This window comes from Nycticebus coucang, chromosome 1, assembly GCF_027406575.1.
Source record: "Nycticebus coucang isolate mNycCou1 chromosome 1, mNycCou1.pri, whole genome shotgun sequence".
NCBI classification, from domain to species: domain Eukaryota; kingdom Metazoa; phylum Chordata; class Mammalia; order Primates; family Lorisidae; genus Nycticebus; species Nycticebus coucang.
Genome location: NC_069780.1, coordinates 125,012,121 through 125,035,588, shown reverse-complemented (window position 1 = coordinate 125,035,588; position 23,468 = coordinate 125,012,121). Strand labels below are relative to the sequence as shown.

At 38.3% G+C, this 23,468-nt stretch overlaps 1 protein-coding gene across 3 annotated transcripts in view; it reads left to right on the top strand.

Moving 5' to 3' along the window:
• The window catches only part of VCAN (versican), a 117,666-nt gene that overhangs the window by 29,649 nt on the left and 64,549 nt on the right, over window positions 1–23,468 (top strand). For 2 of the 3 annotated variants that reach the window (XM_053587130.1, XM_053587110.1), the window contains exons 6-7: window positions 10,547–10,840; window positions 17,709–20,591. In XM_053587130.1, coding sequence (XP_053443105.1) covers window positions 10,547–10,840; window positions 17,709–20,591 — 3,177 coding nt within the window. The remainder of the gene's footprint in view (window positions 1–10,546; window positions 10,841–17,708; window positions 20,592–23,468) is intronic. The other variant, XM_053587119.1, reaches the window with a different exon arrangement.

The window sequence follows — 23,468 nt, the reverse complement described above, 5'->3', positions numbered from 1 at the left end:
TCTTTGAATTTCTCCTCTCTTTTCTTTGGTGTCCTTAAAAATAATTCCTTCCCAGTGATATTCCTTTCCGGTCTCTCAGTAATTTCCCTTTCTTGCTTTCTGATCCCTTCTTCCCAGCAAATTGCCCTCTCTGGGATTGGTTCCCTTGTACCTATTCACCAATTACAAGGTATTTTCTTCTACTGCTTCTTGGTGTCAAAATCCAGGATAGCTTTAACCCCTCTATAATTTATTTAATAACCTCCATATCATCCTTGTGCCTCACCTAGAACCAAAAATAATTTTTCCTTTTTGTTATCTTAGGAGATCCTTTAGATACGAAAAGCTAGAAATTTGGCTGAAGGCCTGAACATCATTAAATAGATCTTAGAGCAGGGCTTAATGCTACCTTTTTAGAAGCTTTGATTGGACCCAAATCAAGTATCAAATCTAGAAATCATGTGGTTTCTCCTCTTTTAATTTTAATAGAATTTACAATATGTAATCTATAGAATACTTCACTGATGGGGGATATTTAAGAATTGGTGATTTGTGGGGCGGCGCCTGTGGCTCAGTGAGTAGGGCCCTGGCCCCATATGCCGAGGGTGGCGGGTTCGAGCCCAGCCCCGGTCAAACTGCAACAAAAAAATAGCCGGGCGTTGTGGCGGGGGCCTGTAGTCCCAGCTGCTCGGGAGGCTGAGGCAAGAGAATTGCGTAAGCCCAAGAGTTGGAGGTTGCTGTGAGCCATGTGACGCCACGGCACTCTACCCGAGGGTGGTACAGTGAGACTCTGTCTCTACAAAAGAAAAAAAAAAAAAGAATTGGTGATTTGTATCCTAACTGGGCTTATTTGCTTAAAAAGCCCCATGTCATCTGGAATTGCTTTTTGCAAACCGTGGTTCAGCAGATAATTAAAATATTGATTCCAAATCAAAATCACTTTACATTAGTTAAGGTTGGCGCTAGGAGATACTGAAAACTTTTTAGGTATCCTCTGTAGAGCTCACAGAATCCTATATCATGGTAGTAGCTGTGGCGTCTTACGTGGGCTTTGGAGATTAACACACCTTACTTGGAGCTGCTCCAAGTGTTTAAATGGTCAGCACAGTGTGACGGCAGCACCTCTGGAATGGACTGTGATGTAGCCTCATGAGTAGAATAAGGGAGAAGAATATTTATTGTCTGGTTACATTATTATTTAACTAAAATCTTATGAAAACCTTGTCAGTCCTTTTAAAAAGAAACCCTTGCTATTGCAGATAAGGAAACTGAGGCAGAGGGAGGTGAAGTGATTAAATGTGCCTCTCCTTCTTTTCCACTTCAGTAAATTCCCAGGCCACCAAAGAGCACCAGGCAGTCTTGCAAGCCAGCAAGATGTGAAGTGGTCTCAGAACTCCCCAATCGGATTTGGATTTCTCGCATACAAGTCGTCTTTTTTTTTTTGAGTGATGGTTGCATTGCTGATTGGATTACAATGATTGAAATTGTTGGGTCAAATTCTAACTTTATTTTTGACTTTTTGAAGCATTCTAGGCTGCTTTTCAATGTGGCTACCCGTTTGGCCCTCTCGTCAGCCTGTATGAGGGTCCTGATCCTTCCATGTTCCTGCCCACCTTGCTATCATCTCATTTTTTGTGTTCTAACCACCCCACCAGCAGTGAAGGAGCATCTCTCTGCCTCTCATTTGTGTTCCACTGATGGCTGATGATGCTCAGCATGCTTTTGTGTGCTGTCTGGTCATGTATATGTCTTGTTTAGAGAAATGTCTATTCAGAACCTTTGTCTCTTTTTAATTGGGTTGTCTTTTTATTATTGCGTTGTGAAAACTTTGTATAACATGTTCTAGGTTCAAGCACCTTTCTAGATATGTGATTTGCAAATATTTTCTCCCATTCTGTGAGTTGCCTTTTTACTTTCTTGATAGCCCCTTTGAAGCACGTAATTCACAATTTTTAATCTGTCTTTGCTTTTATTTGTACTTTTGGTGCCTTGTCTAAGAAAATATTGCCAAATCCCCGGTCATGAAAATTTATCTCCATGTCTAACTTTTACTTTTACTTTTATCCATTTGAGTTACTTTTTATATAAAGTCTGAGGTAGGGTTATAAATTAATTCTTTTGCATGTGGATATCTAGTTGCCTTAGCACCAGTTGTTGAAAAGACGATTCTTTTCCAGTTCAATGGACTTGGCACCTCATTGAAAATCAATTAACTTTAGATGCGTTTATTTCTGGATTCTCAATTCTATTCCATTAGCCTATGTGTTTATCTTTATCCCAGTACCATTTTGTCTTTATTGCTATTGTTTTGTAGTAAATTTTGAAATCAGAAAGTGTGACATTTCCAAATGTGTCCTCTTCTTTTTAAAATTAGTTTAGCTATTTTGGGTTTTTGAGTTCCCATGTAAATTTTAAATCAGCTTGCCATTTTGTACAAATAAGCCAGTTAGGTTATTAGGAAGATTGCTCTGAACCTCAAGATCAATTTGGGGTGTACTACTGTCTTAAAAATATTAGGTCTTCTGATCCATGAACTTGGAATGTTTCTGTAGGTTTAAAATACTTTAATTTAATTCAACAATAGTTTGTAGTTCTGCCGTTCTGCTAAATTTAGTCCTAACTATCTTATTTTTTGATGCAAACTTAAATGGAACTTTAAAAATTTTTTTCTGATCATTTATAGCAAGTGTACAGAAATACAATTGATTTTTAGATATAGGTCTTGCATCCTGCAACCTTGTTGAACTCGTTTATTAGTTCTAATTGTTTTTTAGTGGATTCCTTGGGATTTTCTATGTGTAGTCACTTTCATTTTATATAAGTAGAACCATTTTGACACAAACCCCTTGAAGCATGTGACAGTCATTTGCTTGAAGGTTTTGATGTCAGGGTCGCCTGGAGTTCTGAATCAAAAAAGCTTCTTAGGAAATACAGTCATCATTTACCTCCCAGCTGTAAAAAGGCAGAAAAACCAAAAACTGGGCTGATCCTTCTGTGTTGACCTGAGGTCAGACCGTGCCTGTCAAGTCAAATAACATGTTCGATCTCTTGTATATTTTGAAGACTCAGAAACCCAGACATTTTGTAGAACCTCTCTCTCACTCTAATTAAGATTTCCTGTTCTGTCAATGGGAAAGAATGAGTTCAGACATCCTGAAAACCAGATAGATGTTTCAATTTTAGTGGAGGCTTCTTCCATCTTTAAACTCTTTATATTGACACGTGTGAGATCCTGGGTAATAATGCATTCACAGATAAGGGGATTCATTTTCAAATGAATGTAATCTGATTTAGAGAATGTTAATGGACTATCACAACAGTCTAATGATAAAACTCTAATACCTAGTTAAAGATTTCATAACCCAAATTTTGTGCTTTAAGTCACATTAGGCTTTACGTCAGCATAATACAAGTGAGAAATATGGAGGGTGCCTACCTAGCTTTCGAGTCTCATTACTACCAAAATCAAAACATTGCCAGCCTAATTAATGCTAACTCTGGGTTCTAAAATAAAGTTATTTTGGCAGCCCTAGAGTTTTCTTGTTACTGTTAATAGAAGACTGACCTTTGTGCAGGTTAAAGAATCAAATCTTTGGGGGAATTGACATGCTTTTAAATTATCTGCAAATATTGGTCCTCAAAAGGTTATATAGCAATATATGTCACCTGTTAACCAAACTGATGAATTGTGTTCCAGTGGATAAGGGGCATTAGTCTCCACTGCTTTGATCTTGGGGATATAGATACTGGCAAAAGGAGAAGGAGAGAGAGAGAGAGAGACACTGGGGACCTTCTTTGAAAAAACTTAAAAGTCCAACACTTCAAAGCTACTAATTATGTTGAATTGTTGTTTTACCTTGATATTTGATATAGTCTGTAAGTGGTTTTATCCTATGGGTATTTAGAAGCTCATTTTCTGTAAGCCCTTCCAGCTTCCTCATCTCATCTACTTTTGCACACATTCATGACTTACATACTATTTTGAGCCAAATAGCAAAGGAATTATAAAAGTATTTACAGATCTTAAACTTCCATAGTGAAAATGAAAAACAAACAATAAGTTCTTTTCCCAAATGGACAAAGGAAATTATAATTAGTTTATAAGAAATGATTGCAGATCAGTATAGTAGGACTGTGAGCACAGATGAACTGAAAAGACATAAACATTGATCACACCACCCAGCAAATATGCTCAGCTGGAAAACCGTGGTGAGGTCTCAGCTTTGACTACCACTAGAGCAGCCCCTCAGCTGCTGTCTGGACAGAACTTGTGATTATCTGGAATCAATTCCTCCTTTCACCTTGGTGATTAAAAGGAATGTTCAATGGTAGAGAAACATCCCATCCTAGCTTTGCTCCAGACTTAAGCTCTGTAATAATTTGCTGAGCAACTCCTGGATAGAAACTCTAGCTTATGAGCACTGTGGGTCATTTTTATTTATTTAGTTTATCTTTTATTAGACCATAAAGAGGTAGATCATGTACACATTAATGCGTTTATGGGGTACAATGTGCTAATTTCATATATTATTTGGAATGCTTACATAGTACTGGTTAATATATCCCTCACCTCATTTACTTAATTATTATGTTAAGACATTTATACTCTATACTTAATAGATCTGACATGTACCCTTGCAATATGCACCATAGGTGTGATCCCACCATTCACCCTCTCTCTGTCTGACCTCCCCTCTCCCCTCCCATCCCCCCTTCATCCTGGGCCATAGTTGTGATCTATTCTCATTGTCACCATTGCTTAGAGTTTCAGTATTTGTCACTTTTGAGTCTTCCAAGAAGCAGCTTTTCCACTTAGCAATCTGAAATGTGGAAGAAGATTAGGCATGGTCCATTTGTCAGGGAGTCTTGTAGTAGCTAGTGGTCAAATTAGACTATTTTTTCCCGTAATATTTCTGACATTAATTTCCACGATTAAGACAAATTTAGTTTGTAGAACATCACCAGACATGAAAGTCTCACACCAACAGTAGATCCCAGTTTCTTCTAGAACATTCCTAGAAAGTTGAAGCAACAGGAATAATTCAAAGCCACAAGCATTTAGCTTGAAATTTTGGAAAAATACTGCTCGAGATACTGCATATATGTTTTCCATATGAATGTGCACATTATCCTGTGTATTAAATTCTCTGCTCTCAATTATATTTTACATGTACACAAATCTGAATGTACAGGTATACACCTTAAGCAATGTATCCTTTGGCATATAAAAGAGATATTTCATACATTTCCTGACATTTATTTACTGTATTCAATTAGAGAAAAATAAATTATTCTATCATAGGTAGATAACATTTTGAAACATGTTCCAAAGCTGTGTTCTAATGATGACTTTGATAAGTGTCCTATCAATGTCCTTTCTGATGAGGCTACTACCGGAACTTGATAGTAGACTTCTTGTTAAACTATAAAAAAGATGCTTGTTTTCCAGAAGGACAACTATTCAGTGATTCTAAAAACACATTAGATTACTCAGGTCCAAATATCCAGGGGTAGAGACAGAATACAACCTTGCATTATGCTAATACAATAGGCATTTTCTCTCAAAGAAGGCTGTGCCCCTCCCCCCAACTCTAGAGATGGTACTAACTTAGAAGGAACTTTTATTATTTCTGTCAGATACAAAAAGGTGCCCACAGATACCCTCAGGGCAGGAGTTTATGCAGCTGGGCCACTTAAATCATGTTGTGACAGAGAAACAAGAGAATGTACTCAGGGGCTTCGTTTCATCTCCCAGTTTTCTGGGATCAATGGCTTTTCCTTTGTCCATCTTTTTTTTTTTTTTTATTGTTGGCTTTGTCCATCTTTTGGATGATGATTTGTCTTTGCCTGTACATTTTAGCATTTTAGATTTTATCTTTTTTTTTTGTAGAGACAGAGTCTCACTTTACCGCCCTCGGTAGAGTGCCATGACATCACAGGACTCACAGCAACCTCCAGCTCTTGGGCTTAGGTGATCCTCCTGCCTCAGCCTCCCGAGCAGCTGGGACTACAGGTGCCTGCCACAACGCCTGGCTATTTTTTTGTTGCAGTTTGGCCGGGGCCGGGTTTGAACCTGCCACCCTCAGTATATGGGGCTGGCGCCCTACTCACTGAGCCACGGGTGCTGTTCACTTTTGGACCAAGCCTGCATTTACATTACCATTACTGGCTCAGACTTAATTTTTGTCCTGTTTCATGCCACTGTGCCATAGGTTAGAACGTATTGTTTGACATAAATAATTCCCTACTAAAGATTAAATAATTGAAAGTACATCAATAGAAACTTTAAAAATGTGAACATCTTGACTTCTTTTCTCAGTGTTAAAAGTGGTCAGCGTTTAGCCTAAAATTTGCATTTTCCTGTGGGAGATGAGTTTGAATGACTTGGAAATTATTATTGATGAGAAAGCCTGCTGCTTTAATCTGCTGGACCTTGACTGACTTTTTGCAAAATGAGCTTTTTTTTTTTTTTTTTTTTGTAGAGACAGAGTCTCACTTCATGGCCCTCAGTAGAGTGCCGTGGCCTCACACAGCTCACAGCAACCTCCAACTCCTGGGCGTAAGAGATTCTCTTGCCTCAGCCTCCCGAGTAGCTGGGACTACAGGCGCCCGCCACAACGGCTGGCCAATTTTTGGTTGCAGTTTGGCCAGGGCTGGGCTTGAACCCGCCACCCTCAGTATATGGGGCCGGCGCCTTACCGACTGAGTCACAGATGCCACCCTAGCAATAAACTCCTTCCATGTTCCGCTTAAAACTGCTGCCTTAGCTCCTTCATTGGTGTTCTGTGCTGTCCCCTCTTTTGACCCCTCGCAACACAACCCTCAGAGGCAACTGACCCGGTCTCCACTTTGCTTTGCCCTGTCCTGTTCTGATTCTGTCTGGTTACCTAGACCACTCACTCTGCTTATATCTTAAGCAAGTTAATACATACCAGAAACCTAATACTAAGTTATGTTTGTTGTAAATCAATTGAGATTCATCTACCTGATTGAAACACATGTCTTTCAAACAATGTTTTCCAGACTATTTCATGAAACAAATCCACGTACAGATGGCCTGGCTTTAATAACATGGGTGACACGAGAAAAGACAAAAATTTGGACATTTAACTTATTACATTTGATATAAATTAAGCATTACTTATAAGAGATTAAGGACATACTAAGATAGGTCCAGAGTGTAGATGCTTCACTACATCATTAGGTTTTATGAACAAGGGCATGTTCATACTAAATTATGATTTAGGAAGTCTTAGGTAATTATTTTTTGGAACAGAATTAAAGTACATGTTTTTCTTTTCTTTTTCTTGTTATTCCAAAGAAAAACAATAATTACGCCACCTAAGATGACTGACCGCACATTATCTTAATAGATGAGTTCTTTTCATCCTCACTTTAAAGTAAAACTCAATTGATTCCTGTTAAATCTTCCTTTTTCTCCATCTGAGTTCCAAAAACCTAACGGTAATGTCCCTGTCAGCATGTTTTTTACAATTTTTATTTGCAATGTTTGAAAAATTCCTACATCGTGAAACAGGCCTTGAGGATGACAGAATTTAATCAATTTTAAGTAGTAAAATCAATATTCTGTGGGTATCAAGCATAAAAATGAAAATTTATACTCCAAATAATGAATTAAGAGGTTGATATTTTGATTAAAAAAATACAATTTAACAAAAGTTTCTCCATGAAAATTCCTATAAATGTAGGTTTGAATCGACTAATAATAAGGGAATTCTCTTTTTAACCTGCCAGGACCTACTGAAACCTTTCTTTCTTTTCATACTCAAACATGTTTGCTGTTTATAACTGGGAAGCCAGTTACCCATGAAATCATGCTGTCGTTTTTCCTCATTAGCCCTTTGCTGTGAGATCCTGCTTGGAGAAGCGGTTGTCCCCCAACACTCAGATTGACAGTGCTGCTCGGGGTGGGGTTGACCAGCTGATCGCGTCTCTGCCCGGCTGCGACTGATCACCACACTTGTTACTGAGAGGATGGTAGTTTTACCTCACATAGAGGTATCTTGAGGAAATGCATGACACAGAAGCAATGAAGCTGGTCTTCCAGCTGTACTAACAAGGCCAAGTGCTCCAGCTGTGAGGGAAAAGTCCTGTCACCTTCCCTCCTTACGCTGGTACCCTCTCAAGCCTACAGACAATGAGGTCCTGAGGTGAATGCTGCTGCTTAGGTGACCCAGCTTCTCTGACTGCCTTTCCCCATGTTGCTTCGAACCAAGTCCAAAGCTTTTTTTGACAGTGCCTCATTTTTTTTTGAAACAGAGTCTCCCTCAGTCACCCTCAGAAGAGTGCTGTGGCGTCACAGCTTACAACAACCTCAAACTCTTGGGCTTAAATGATTCTCTTGCCTCAGCCTCCCAAGTAGCTTGGACTACAGGCACCCACCACAGTGCCTGGCTATTTTTTGTTGCAGTTGTCTTTGTCATTTAGCAGGCCCGGGCTGGGTTCGAACCCACCACCTTCAGTGTATGTGGCTGGTGCTGTAACCACTGTGCTCCAGGCACTGAGCCTACTACCTCATTTCTTAACAACTTGGAAATGACATTCATTTAACAAATATTATTAAATACATTCTATGTAGCTGGTACTGAGACCCTTCTGTTTTTAAAACTTATTAGAAAGGGAGCCGCGGTGGGAGTAGGAAGAGGGAACTTGTTCTTACAGTGTGTTTTTCTATTCGATATTACTGTCATTTGCCAGACTAGAAAATTAAGAACAAAAAAAACCTGTTCTCACCTAGAACAGTCGAACAGTCCTTCCAACCAGGTAAAGGTAATTTTTCTTTCTCTTCTTCAAATAGCACTTATTGAAATTTGGGCTAGTTTCCTCAGCACCAATGTTAGGTGTAGTGACAAAAGTATGTGGCCATTTTTCCCCCGACCAATTTTTCTTGTTTTATGAAGTTACCACACACTGAGAGAGAGTGTGTGATAATTGTTCTTGTTCCATCTGGATTTAGTCAGGTGAAGATCGGAATCATAAGAGCAGTCTGCGTCCCACCTGTCTGATCTATCACAGAGGCAGAGGTCGGCCTCAGGGAGGTGGGACGGGGCCTGGAACCGCTCCAGTAATGGGCTGTCACCCATTTAGAGTCTTCTCCTGTCCCTCCTCCTGTCTGCTCTGTTTGCTTATGTGTTCTCTAATCCTGCCTCTGTCTCTGAGCCGCTTGTGCTCATATGTGAAAAGCATCATTTAATTTAAATTGACTTTATTTCCCCAAACTGTTCTGTTAGTTATCCAGCTAAAATTCCAATTTAAGCCATTCTGAAATCTCGGTGACATGTTAAATGGTAATGAATACTCCCTCTGCTAATTGGATGTGGAGATGAGCAAAGTAAATGTGCAGCCTTTTCCTTGTTAATCAGTCAGCAAAAACAAAAGTCTCCTGACTCTAGTTACAGCCCTGCTAGTACTTATGGTGCCTGTGGGAATTACAAAAAAGTAACCCCTATGGGCAGACTGATTTCAGAAGGTATCCTCTCAGGGCAAAGCAACTAGAAAAAGGGCTTCCTTTCAAGGATCCCTTTGGCCCCCTGAGAGCTCAAGTAGGCCTCACACGCCCTGGGCCCTGTGCTCTTGCTCAGACCACAGCCTCTCAGCCGGCGTGCCAGCCCTGTGCCTGGGACAGGAAGGCAGGAAGTGGCATCCATACTGTGCTCATCCCTGCCCGTCTTCAGACTTCTGGAGGTTTTCGGATTTATTCGTTTGATTTAATGGAGTTTTAATCCATTTTGTTGGTATATGAGAAGGGGGATCAGAGAATCACTATTTGATTTTAGGATAAGCAAAGTGGAATGACGTTGCTGGCAGTTTAGTACGGCTTCTTCCCTCCAGCATGCCGTGTTAGTGAGTATATCACAGACTTTTCATTAAGGGGAAAACCTGCTTCCTAGGTAGTAATCCAAATAATTGCTTGGATTACAAACCAAGTGATTTCAAAGAATGTATTATAAAACTTTATTATCAAATTACTGCTTCTGTGGCCTGTGGAAATATACACGCCTACACACAAACACATGTACACAGACGCACGCACACACACACACAGAATAAAACTTTGCACAGTAGCTCCGGCCTATAATCCTAGCCCTCTGGGAGGCTGAGGCAAGTGAATTGCTTGAGCTCAGGAGTTCAAAATCCAGCCTGAGTAAGACCAAGACTCTCTCTCTAAAACTAGCCAGGTATTGTGGTGGGCACCTTTAGCCCCAGCTTCTTGAAAGGCTGAGGCAAGAGGATCACTTGAGCCCAAGAGTTTGTGAGCTATGATGCCAGGGCACTGTACTGAGGGTGACAAAGTGAGACTCGGTCTCAAAAAAAAAAGAAAAAAAGAAGAAAAGAAAAGAAACTTTTTTCAGTTATGTGTTATTTATTATTGTAAATTAATAATTATAATGAGGTAAGTAAGCAATATTTCTGCTTTAAGGTATCAGAAGCTACCTTGAAATGAAAAAAGTATGACATATTCCCCATTAACCTGCCCATGTTTATCAAAACAGGAAAGGAATGAATAATAAAATTTAGGATTTTTTCCACTTTCTTCTTTTTTTAGGTGATGTGTTCCACATCACTGCTCCCAACAAATTCACCTTTGAGGAGGCTAAAGAAGAGTGTGAACAAAGGGATGCCAGGCTGGCGACGGTGGGGGAGCTCCAGGCGGCGTGGAGGAATGGCTTCGACCAGTGTGATTACGGGTGGTTATCGGACGCCAGCGTGCGCCACCCTGTGACTGTGGCCAGGGCCCAGTGTGGAGGTGGTCTACTTGGGGTGAGAACCCTGTATCGTTTTGAGAACCAGACAGGCTTCCCTCCCCCTGATAGCAGATTTGATGCCTACTGCTTTGAACGTAAGTGTTTGAGACCTTTTTAAAAATTACAGATTAAAAAAAAAATACCTCGAAGGCATGCATTGATGTTCAACTGGCCATTGGAATGGATTCCTTGTATCGGAAGTGTGTATGTGGAATGGGAACAGTTTAGTGATTTCCAAAAGTAAGCAAACTGAACAGCAATGATGTGGTTGAAACGAGGACGTTTGACAAATGGATTTTTAGAAGGGACGAGGAAATATGGAGTTAAGGTCTTAACTGTGCCTGTTGTGCCCAGAGCCACAGGACACGTTTCAGACTAGTTATTTTATGTTAATTACAGTCCTTAAATGCAATTCAGTTGGTGCTATAATGCTGAAGCCAACTGTGGCTCAGTCAAATCCTTAGTTTCTGCTTATTTTATCTTTGTTTGGTATCACTCTTTCTTTGAAACGGTGGAGAATTTAAATTTGAGTAATCGCAGGTGAGTACTTGGAGCTGACATGTGTAGCCATAATGTTCAATGCATACTTAAAAAGGAACCATGCTATCAATAAAAATGTCCATCTCATTTTAGTTCAAAAAATGGAAATATGTGCCTTCCTGTGATTAATTCTATAGTATCATATCAAAGTACAATATGCTGTTTCCAATGTCTAACATAGACTATCTTCTATTAACTTTACTACTTAAAATTAGTTTTAAGCAACATGTCTTGATATTTATGACATAATTATTTTCATTTTTCAGATGTTCTTAAATTGTTTCAGCAATTAGGGTCACATGACATAGTATGATAATTATAGAATGCTTAAACTAGCAAGTAATCTAGAGTCACAGTGTAATACTTAACTGCAGAGCATCTATTGTGCTAGCTAAACACAGATCTCCCAGACTTTTTGGTGACCTTGAATATGTCCAAGATAGGGTCAGATTGTATTGAATTTGAGAAAAAATTTTGAGTTTTTGATGTATCTTGATGCAGCACTATGTAGCTAAAATGAGTAGAAAATATCCTAGTTTATTATGTAACTAGTTTCTACAGTGAAATTTTCCTTAACAAAAAAGACACAGGGTTGTGTTGTCTATGTATTTAGCAGAATAGATGGCAGGGCAGCTGAAGGGTTTGATTTCACATACTTCCGCCTCCCAGCTAAGCTGCCTCTGCTTGAATCTCCTCCCTTAAACTCACCTTTCTGAGTGTTAAAGCCATGTGTTGTATATTAGCTTGATACAAAAAAAAAAGCCATAGAAAACACCCGCTTTTGTTCTCAAGCCCTGAAACAACAGAAAAAGCCTTCTTTAATCATTTCAGGTAAACAAGCAACAGTAACAAAATCTTTATCTCTAAAAGTTGACAGATGTGCACTCCTTTAAGCCACATTCTTACAACAGTGATTTGCAAGTAGTTTAGGCTCTAAAATCAGTTTTACATTAAGTGGCTGCTGTGATTAAGGAACAGAATCAGATTGGTGTGTAGCAGGGGAGGGGCTGGAGAGGTTAGATTAGGGACAGAGGAGATTTATCCAGCCGTAGTTTTATTTTCTTGTGCTTTACAAAACTGGCACTACAAAAACTTAAGTAACACTTTTCCCGACCTGAGGGTAAAATTTAAATCAAAGCCTATCTATAGCCACAAAGACAGTTGTTAAAAAATTCATGCTGATGTGTTTTTAATTATTTATTTAATTGAAGAATTCATATGAATATATGAATTAACAAGGTTCTTAGTTTCAAATAGAATAACCATCTACTAAAAATTACATAAAATCCAAAAAAATGTTTGCAGGTTTAGATCCATATTTACTCTGTAATTTATTTATATGTTTATAACTTGGAAATACAATGAATTCCTATTTTGTTTTGAGATTCTTGTTTATTTCTTTCCTACCTAAGACTTTATTGTTATCACAATTCACTCAGCACGTAAAAGGTTAAGAATGTTTAGCCTTCCGGGCAGTGCCTGTGGCTCAGAGGGGTAGGGCGCCAGTCCCATATGCCAGAGGTGGTGGGTTCAAACCCAGCCCTGGCCAAAAGAAAAAAAAAACCCACAAAAAAAAAGAATGTTTAGCCTTCCTTAAACCATACACAATGACTCCAGCTTTCCCAAATTTCTAACTCATTCTTCAAGAATTCTTTTGTTACGTATTTTTAAAGAGTTTGAAAAATATTTTTAAAATGACTCCCCTAATGTCCACATTTTTCACATAGTCAAGTAGTAACAAAATTCTGTAAGTTGAAGTTTATAAGAAGTGTAGCCTCAGCTACAATTTCAAAAATGATTTCAGAGATGTACAGCTGGCTGGTTAGGTAGAGGAATTTAGAAATATAACCAAATTTTTCTTATTTGCTTTTACCAAATGTAGAAAGTGGTTTTTAAACCAGTTGGTGAATGAACAATGTCAAATTTTACTTTGCTATAATTCCCTTTTCCTTATAAAGTTACTGAAGACACAATTAGCAATGAGTAATAAAAATATCATTAGAGTCTATGCTTGTCAAATAGATTGGAAAGCCAGGTAAATGAATGTCTTTGTGAAATAAAAGTTTTCCTCTTTATTTTCTCTTGATGATTAGACCATTTGTGAACTTTTTAATTTCTTTGACTGCAGAATTAAGACAGTTTTGAGAAAGTTAGGGAGTTATACAGGGCTTTAAAAGATCATTTCAGATTATATTCCAAATTTAAGTGAATCAAAACCCTTCAAGACACATGATAATCTCTCATTTAATGTTATACTAGTGATCTCTGGAATAGGCTGAGAAAGCATTTTTCCCAGAAAACCCATTCTAATTTTCTATGACCATCACTTTCATGTTTTTTTCTAATTAAGTCCATTGCACTGGAGTTTGAACCCTTGTTCCCTTTTTAAGTTGGAGAACAAAATCTAAATCATGACCATTTCTATTGTTAAACACAACTTTAAGTTATCCCCTTCAGTCTCTTCTAACTGAAACATTGTCTTGTTCTGCAATTTCAGTCCTTAAACTTCACCTTGATTGTTGATGTAATCTTGTTTTGAGCCTTCACGGTTTTTCACATCCCTCTGTTTGATCATGTTTGGAATAAGTGGTCTAGAGAAGGCCCAATGCGTTCTCACCACTTTCTATGCTATCTGATACATTGGTTTATTTAAAAAATTGGCCTGCCTTTGTAAATCATAGTCAGTCCTTTATCTTTTTTTTGTGCCCCAGTTTATAATCTTACCATAGGTGTCAAAACTGATGTTTTTTATAATTGGTTTTTTAAAAATGTTTCCTATTTATTGAATTTGAATCTGTTAGCATTCACTCACTCATAAAACTATCTATCTATTTATTTATTTTGAGAAAGAATCTCACTTTGTCACCTGGATACTGTGCCCTGGCATCATAGCTTACAGCAACCTCAAACTGTTGGGCTTAAGGATTCCTCTTGCCTCAGCCTCCCGAGTAGTTGGGACTACAGGTGTCTGTCACAACACAGGGATAGTTTTTCTATGTTTAGTAGAGATGGAGTCTTGCTCTTGCTCAGGTTGGCCTAGAACTCCTGAGCTCCAGGGATCCTCCCGCCTCCCCCTCCAGAGTGCTAGGACGACAGGTGTGAGCTACTGTGCCCAGCCACTCAGAAAACTCTTAAAGGTAGTTTGAATTCTAATTCCATTGTTCCTTTCTGATCTTTATGCTTTCCCCAACCATGACCTAGATTTAGCCTATCGAATATTCAGTCTGATTGTGACTTCTTCCCATGTTTACACTTATATATGTATAATAAATGTAATATAGAAGGGACACGTTGAAATTAGTTATTTCTCTACAATGTAGACAGTGTGAAATGTAAGTGAAATTACTATCATGACTATCATTACTATCATTACTATCAAAGACTATCATGCTGCAAATGGGAGTTTTGTATTTTATTAGGAAAATCTGCCTCATGTCTTGCAACAGAAACACAGAGAAGATAGTCCATAGGACAAAAATGCCATAAATACAGAGATGTAAAACATCTGTGGGGCAGACAGCTGCACACGGTGGAAGGGAACCTTTGTGGGAATAAATGCATGCTGATTTTTGTTGGCTTCCTCAGTAATGAAGTTGAAGGAACCCTGGTAGTTTTCCAAAATCATAACTTCTCCGTGTGAATGCACCTTCTATAACAGAAGGGCACTTAAAATAAGCCGGAGTTGTGTTTTTACCCTTATTATAGTCATCATTAATAAAGTAGCGTCGATTCTTACATGTCTTTTTTTTTTTTTTTTAGATATTTGTGCTTTTAAAATATTTGTTTTTTTTTTTTTTAGATATTTGCTGTTTTGGAATGGCTGAAACAAATGGCACAGATGATCAGATATGCTGAGTTGTGATCGAAATCAGCTGTTACATTGAGGGAACAGCCAGACAAACACAAAAGGAAGTCTGAGGTTTTCCATTTTAAGTAGTAGAATTAATTAACTTAATTATAAGCAGACTTTTTTTTGTTAAAAAAAAAAAAAAACAGGGCTCTAAAAGCATTGAAAACCCTTGTTTTTAAAAATAAAGTCACATAAATCCTGGCTGTGTAGGGCAGATTCTCTGAGACATATTGCAATCACTTTACAGTGCAACAGAGCTAGGAGAAAGCAACAGCAAACTATAATAATTAACAGTGAAAAACAGTTATTTTGAGGGCGGCGCCTGTGGCTTACAGGAGTAGGGTGCTGGCCCCATATACTGGAGGTGGCGGACTCAAACCCAGCCTTGGCCAAAAAAAAAAAAAAAACTGCAAAGAAAAAAACAAACAACCCCCCCCACCCACTTATTTTGTTTTAAAATCTGAGTCTATTCTTAAAGCATTATAGAAATATTTTGCTAGCTCTTTAGAGAGTTGCTAGCAAAGAGCTTGAATTGCAATACAGAAAGATCTGGTTCATAGGCCCTTTGTTTGGCCTGTATACAATAGCACCTCTTTTTAACTTAATTTCATCAACCATGGAAGTACTCAGAGGGGAAAAAGTAAAATTAACCTTTTTGTGGTTATTAATAATAATATGATTAAATTTTCTTTAATATGCAGTTGGCTAAGTGTTTATATTATGTTTCCATAGGAACTTTCTCTGTCCGTATTTTTTACTATTTACCCAAAGAATGCAGTTATAAGACAAACATGAAATTTGGCAGTTAAATGAGGTAATGGTTATGGAATTTCAGAGGATAGAGAATTGAATTAAAAGCATAATGGTCAATCCCACTTTGGGTCTTTAAGTTGTTCATGTCAATCAAAATAGACCAATGCTTCTTTCAGGAAGTGAATCCAGAAAAAGCTTTTCTTAAAATTAAAAAAAAAAAGTGAGGAAAAGGATATTTAACATGTTTTTAGAAACTTTTTTTTGTTTAGTTTTAATATAAAAAGATAAATAGTGACAGACTTTAAAGGATATTTGAATGTATCATAATGTAAATTATAAAATCAATGAAGCTGGGCTTTAAAATGATCTGGGGAATGACCACAGCTAATAACAGCTCATGCCAGACCAAAAATAAGGAACCTATTGCAGCCCTGGTCTGATTTGAAACAAAATCACATCATTTTATGATTAAGTTCTGACAGAGCAGATGGAGCTAAAAGGAACCCAATTTTGTTTTTTTAAGGGCTCCTGTTTGGGATTATTAAAAGTAAGAAACAAGATCCTATATGTGCTGCAGATATTATAGTTCTTATCAGAGGGACAGACATTACCCAGGCAATTAGCTGAAGTCATGGGCTACAGCAAAAAAAAAATTGCAATTTTCCTCAGAACAGTTCCGAGTTCTCTGGGAATTAGTTTTTTATTTTGAAAAACACTGATTGTTTTTTAAACACAATTTTTAGAGTCTAGGCTGCCGCATTTCCCTGTGTTGAGGGGGGATCTTGTGTCCAACACTGTCAAATTTCTACACAATTTATATCGCTTTCAACAGTGAGGGCCACTCTCTGTGAATCTGGAGCATTATAATGTAGCATTTTATGATGACAGGTTACTTTATATTATTGGAGCCTATTCTTTCTGATGCCCAGGGTGGTTCCCAGTGATTTGTAATTATAGACCGAAAATACATCATGTGGGTACTTGACTTCCTGTTCTACACTTGGGTTTCATGCTAAAGTCAGCCTGGAACCAGGACCCTGAGGAAGTATGAACACAGCCGTGCAGGACACAGAAAAAAATGTAGAACCAGAGTAAATGCCAACGGGCTTCTGCCAGACACATTTTGTAGTGTATTAGAAAAAAATCTCCACTTAAAAGGAAGATGGATACAAATGCCCAACACCTGGAATCAAGTGAAGCGTGGTATTACAAAGTTTTAATATCCTGTTTTTATGCAAGTCTCCACATTATAGGCCATGTAATGCTTTATATGTAACTCAGTTACATTTGATGTGGCTTTTTTGTTGTTTTGCGATCTGAGACACGCCCTCTCCCCTGAGATACTAGGCAGCCTCTTGAGAAGGAAGGATTGTGTGGAGAAAGCCAGAGGAAGGAAGGGTGCAGAAACCTCCAGCACCATAGTACTCATTTCTCTACTAGGCTTTAAGTTGCTGCTGTAGTTTATGATAAATAAACTACCTACTGTATCCAAACTCTGCATTTATGTTTGGGTGTGTGTGGGGGGGCTTCTCCTCATCTTAAAACTACATGATATTCATTTTCCTTGGCCGAGAACAGGCATTCATACCTATGGGTAAAAGCAGTGACAGCCTTTGTGATAGAGCAACTGATCAATCTGTGACGATTAAGTGTTCAATTATCTGTCTTTGGGTTAATTGAAGTATAACTTTTAGACTCTTCTCCATCAGAAAACACTTTTGGGTCACCTCAGAATACACAGCTGCACTTAACAAGTACACTGGACATACAATTTTTTACTAGTGACTTGTCTAATCAACTCTTTGAAATTATTTTTCTAGCTAAAAAGAATGTATCAGAGGCTACAACCATCGAACTGAATATCCTCGCAGAAACTGAATCACACAGGTTGTCCAAAGAACCACAAATGGTACACAGTAGAACTACACCAATCATTCCTTTAGTCAACGAATTACCTGTTATTACTACAAAGTTCCCCCCTGTGGGAAATATAGTAAATTTTGAACAGAAAGCCACAGTCCAACTTCAGGCTATCCCAGACAGATTAGTCACTGAATTGCCCACACCTGCTGGGAGTACCAACCAACCTTGGGATATGGATGACTACTCACCTTCTGCTTCAGGACCATTTGGAAAGCCAGAAATGACAGAAATTAAGGAAGAAGAGCTCCAAAGTACAGCAGTAATCTCCCATCATGCTACTGAGTCATGGGATGGTGTCACAGGGGAAATGCAAACCCAACAATCATTTACCCAGATTGAACAAATAGAAGTGGGTCCCTTGGTAACATCTATGGAAATCTCAAAGCATCCTCCTTCCAAGGTATTTTCTGTAACTGAAACACCATTTGTATCTACAAGAATGACCCTAGAATCCAAAGTTGAAAAGAAAACTGTAAGCACTATTTCTGAATTGGTGAGTACAAGTCCTTATGGATTCACCTTGGGAAAAGATGATGATGATGATGATGGAATGCTTACAGTTGGATCTGGTCAGAGCACCTTGGTCTTTAGCAAAATACCTGAAGTCATTACAGTGTCAAAGACTTCAGAAGACACAACAGAGGCTCTACTAGGGGACTCAGAGTCAGTCTCAGCATCCACCACTGTTTCACCTTTAACCATGTCTGACAATGGATCATCCCTGGACACCTGGGAAGAGAGACAAACCAATGGTAGGATAACTGAAGATATTTTTGGCCAATATCTGTCTAGTACTCCTTTTCCTTCACGGCTTCATACAGAAGTAGAATTATTTCCTTATTTTGGTGATAAAATATTAGGAGAGGGATTATCCACAGTTATTTATCCCTCTCCACAAACAGAAATGACACTAGGAAGAGAAAAAACAAAAACTCTAATGCCAGAAATGAGAACAGATACTGACACAGAGGATGAAAGACAAGAAAAGATCACTAAAGATCCGTTTATGGGAAAAACAGAAAAAGAAGAAGACTTCTCAGGAATGACGCTTTCCACATTGTCCTTAGAGCAAATTCATGTTACAGAGCCTTCTGTGGAAATGACAACTCCATTTGGGTTAGAAACAGACAGGTATCAAGACACTACCAAGTATGATGACAGTATTACAGCAGTGCATGTGACCCACAGTACTTTAGATGATGAGGTGGTCACTATATCAAAATGGTCACTGGGTGAAGATAACGTAACATCAAAACCTTTAGAGTCCACAGAACATCCAGGCTCTCCAAAATGGCCCCCTGCTTTTCTCCCCACTATGGGGGTAAGTGGGGAGGATAAAGAAGTACTAAGCTTCACTAAAGATGCAGGAGATGAATTTACTCTTGTTCCAGATAGTACTCAAAAGAAGTTGGAAGAGATTACTGGGGAAGACTTAATAGATCATGGGAAATTCACAATTAGATTTCAGCCAACTACATTAGTTGGGATTGCAGAAAAGTCAACTTTGAGATATTTGGCAACTGAAGAAAGTGTTCCACCTGTCTCAACCACAGAAGGCCAAGTTGTTTATGCAACTGTGGAAGGAAGTGCTTTGGATGAAGGACAAGATGTGGATGTCTCTAAGCCAGTATCTATAATTCCCCAGTTTGCACACACTTCAGAGGTGGAGGGATTGGCATTTGTTAATTATAGTAGCACCCAGGAGCCTACTACTTATGCAGAATCTTCCCATACCATTCCTCTTTCTGTAATTCCCAAGACAGGATGGGAAGTGTCAGTGCCTTCTGTTCCATCAGAAGGTGAAGTTCTAGGTGAACCCTCTCAAGACATACGTGTCATTGATCAAACTCGCCTTGATGCAACTACTTCTCATCGCACTGTTATAACAACAACAGAACCTACACAGGAAATATTCCCTTGGAAAGAACAGACTGCAGAGAAACCAGTTCTCACCCTCAGTTCTACGGCTGGCATGCCCAAGGAGGCAACAACACCATCGGATGAACAAGAAGGTGATGGATCAGCATATACAGTCTCTGAAGATAAGTTGATGACAGTTTCTGAGAAAGTCCCAGTTTTAGAAACAACCCCTGTTGGAAAAATTGAGCACAGTGTGTCGTATCCGGCTGGTGCTGTAACTGAGCACAAAGCAAAAACAGATGAAGTAGTAACACTAACACCAAAAGGGGTTGATGAAAGATATGAAACAGAAAGCAGTAGTCTCACAGAATTTATGACACCTTTGAGTCCTACCCAGCTTATGGAGGAAACCACTCCCGAGGAGGGAGAGAAAACATCTCCAGAGTATATTGACTTAGGCTCAGGATTATTTGAAAAGCCCCAGGCCACGGAACTCCCTAAATTTTCAACAATTAAAGCCACAGGTCCAAGTGATACCACCGCTGTCTTCGATTCAGTAGATAAACTTCACACAACTTTGGGGTTCAAGCCTTCTTCAGCATCTACAGAGAAACCACCTCTCATCGTTAGAGAACCCAGTGAAGAGACAACCAGGGACATGGTCATCATTGGAGAATCATCATCTCGTGTTCCTCCCACTGCCCTGGACGATATTGTAGCTAAGGAAACGGAAACCGATATTGATAGAGAATATTTCACAACTTCACGTACTTCTGCTACCCAGCCAACAAGACCACCTACCGGGGAAAGCAAAGAGCCTTTGGGACCTCAGGCCCTCTCCACTCCACAGCCCCCAGCAGGAACCAAATTCCACCCAGACATAAATGTTTATATTATTGGGGTCAGAGAAAACAAGACAGGTAAGTCTTTGCTTTCTAGACATAGCGTAGAAAGCAGTCATCGTTTTTTCTTGAACATTGCTCTTGGGGGAAAAAGTATATCAACATACCAAATGCTACCATTAGAAGATAACTGGAGTGTGAAAAAAATAAATATTTTAGTTTCCTATATTTGTACAAGAGTTGGAAGAATGTTAAACAATTTGGAAGAATGTTAGATAGTGGTTTTATTTTAAAAGTCATAAGAAGCCCTGCTTTGTCATTTAATATAACCAAATCATCGCTGTTACATCACTTCAGAACATGCAGAACAAAGTGTTTTAATTTCAGTGTCTTTCCATACATTACTACTCAAGTGTAGCACTAGACTGTGTTAACATTCCATTGGTCTTTAACGATTAACCTGAGTACTTAACCATGTGGACAGCTAAAACTGTTTTGAATATCCCCAGGGTTAACACGAAGGCATCGAATGGTTTGCTCTGTTTTTTTTCCTTCCAGGATGTTAAAGGTTTAGTATACATCTTCTAGAGTGGGTGGTAGGTCTATAGTTTAAATGTTATTTTAACACAAATGCAACATATTTTAAAGTTGTTTTTGGATATTTTAGTGCGGCACTATTTGTAACATAAATACAATCTAGCTCAGTTCCAAGTAATGCTATAATTTGTTGTATCAAACAATTCATAAGGTGGATATGTGTTATCTTTGTTTCCTAACAATCTGGGTTATAATATTGTTTATTTTATGATTAATTGTTTTGCCTATAGGAATATTTGCGACGCGTCTATTCCCCTCAAGTATTTTAACTCTCTGGCAGAATTCTTAACAGCTGTTTCTTTACATTGCTTAAAACTTGGAATTGTCATTGTCAAACATACTTTATTCCTCCCTAAAGGTGAGATCATGTCGTTTTTTGAATTCAGTAAACTGAGTTGATAATACATAGCATGTATAGTTCAATAGATCAATACAGGTTTGTTTGTTGGAAGTTAAGCTCACTGATTTCAATAGGTTGCTGTTTTAGTTGTAATATAAAACTTTAAATTATTCATTTAAATATTCATTTTTCCCTGACCTGGCTCTGAGAAGCCAGACTAGAAGAATGTCCCATCCTCAGGTTTTCTCTCTTACTGTTGGAATAAGGGGATCATTTTTCTGAACAGTGATGCTACTCACATTGGAGTGCTCAGGAGGGCATGTGCTGGAAACAAACAGGTCGCTTTATTGTCAAGTTAGTTTTTATCCAGTGCTGGAAGTGGTCACTTCATAACTTCTATACATTTCTGCTATGGAGGATTGTCTCAGTGTGAAAGCTTTTGCTTGGCTGTGAAGAGCAGAGGAGAGAGTCCCCCCTCAGAGTAGTCAAGTTAATCTCTACTCCCCAGTACAGTTCACAGAGGCCAGGATTTGAGCATGATTTTTTTTTCTTTTTGGCTAATGATGCTGTTATTGGAAACCCTAACATAATTCCTCAATTCTACATTCCTTTTCCATCTTTCAGAACTGGAGTAGAAAAGATGACATGAGTTGCCAACAAGTGGAATTGAGGATTACCGTTAGACAGGAAGATTTAACTGTGAGGGGGAAAAAAATGAAAGAAAACCCTAAAAAGTCAATTACTACCAACAGCTAATTTGATAATTTTTAAAAGTACTAGAATGACAATGTGGAATTTTTTTTTTTCAATTTATGATCTGTTGTTAGTACAGATACTGAGTTGACTTGAGTAGTATAAAACACAATGCAAATTTAGTGCTGCATTTAAAACCTCTTTTAAATGGGAAACTGTGAGTTAAGTTTAGGATGATCAAATTACAAAATGGAAAAAGCGAAACTTGATCTCTCTGGAAGAATTGGCAATCATCACAGAGAAAGAACTACATTATATCTGAAATGGAGGGTCTGAGTAATCTAACCCTGAAACAATTCATACGGAGGTTTATATTTATATGTGAGTTGTGGGCTTACTTCAGCTAGACCTGAGACATGAAGAGGTGTTTTCTCTTCTTTCTTCTACTTTTAAAACATGGGACCATAATCCACCTTCAAACTAATTTTGTTTTGTATAATAGGTCAGAAAACTGTGGAATACTTGGTTGCCTCCATCAGGCAGAATTCCAGTGTGCAATTGTATACACACGCATGTACAGAGGGTTAGATGTAACAAGGGAGTAATTATCTGCGTAACTACCCACCTACCTGCCGACCTATCATCTCTATTTTTGTGTGTTCTATATATGTCATTCGCCTTGAGACAAAAAAGCATTGTTTATTGTCTTCATAAGACAATGAAGTTTACCCAGATCCAAATGCTTACTTATACTAATTTTTTTTTCTATGAGAAATTTAATTTTCTAACATGTTGAACTCTGGCAAGGGAAAATCCAAAAGCAGATGTTCAATTAATGAGTTTGAAGGCAGGTGTGTACCTGAGTAAGGAAAAGTGCATTTGTGCCGGGACAGCCAACCTCTTTATGTATGGAGGTACATTTTTCCAGACTGGAAAATCTTTGGTGCATGTGTGAACTTGTATAAATTTATTCACAAGAACAGAATCGACCTTTACATATACCATGTATCCAGCAAAAATACCACCCATGCTACCCTAAACCAAAGCATTCATAATTTTTTGCTGCACTCAGCAAGTCATATAAATCTTGATTTTTTTTTTTTTTTTTTACTACTATAAAACAAAACATGCTTCTCAGGGCACACTTATGTTATATTTGCTCAAATGGATCTTAATAGCAACTTAGGGTGCTGTTGCTAGAGGGTAACTGTAGTTAGCAGTTAAAAAAATCTGAAGGAACTTTTCAGCTCATAAAAGTTTTATGAGCTGAAAAATGCTATGGGGTGTGTTTAACAGTGGTTCAGGGGATACTGAAAACTCAACTC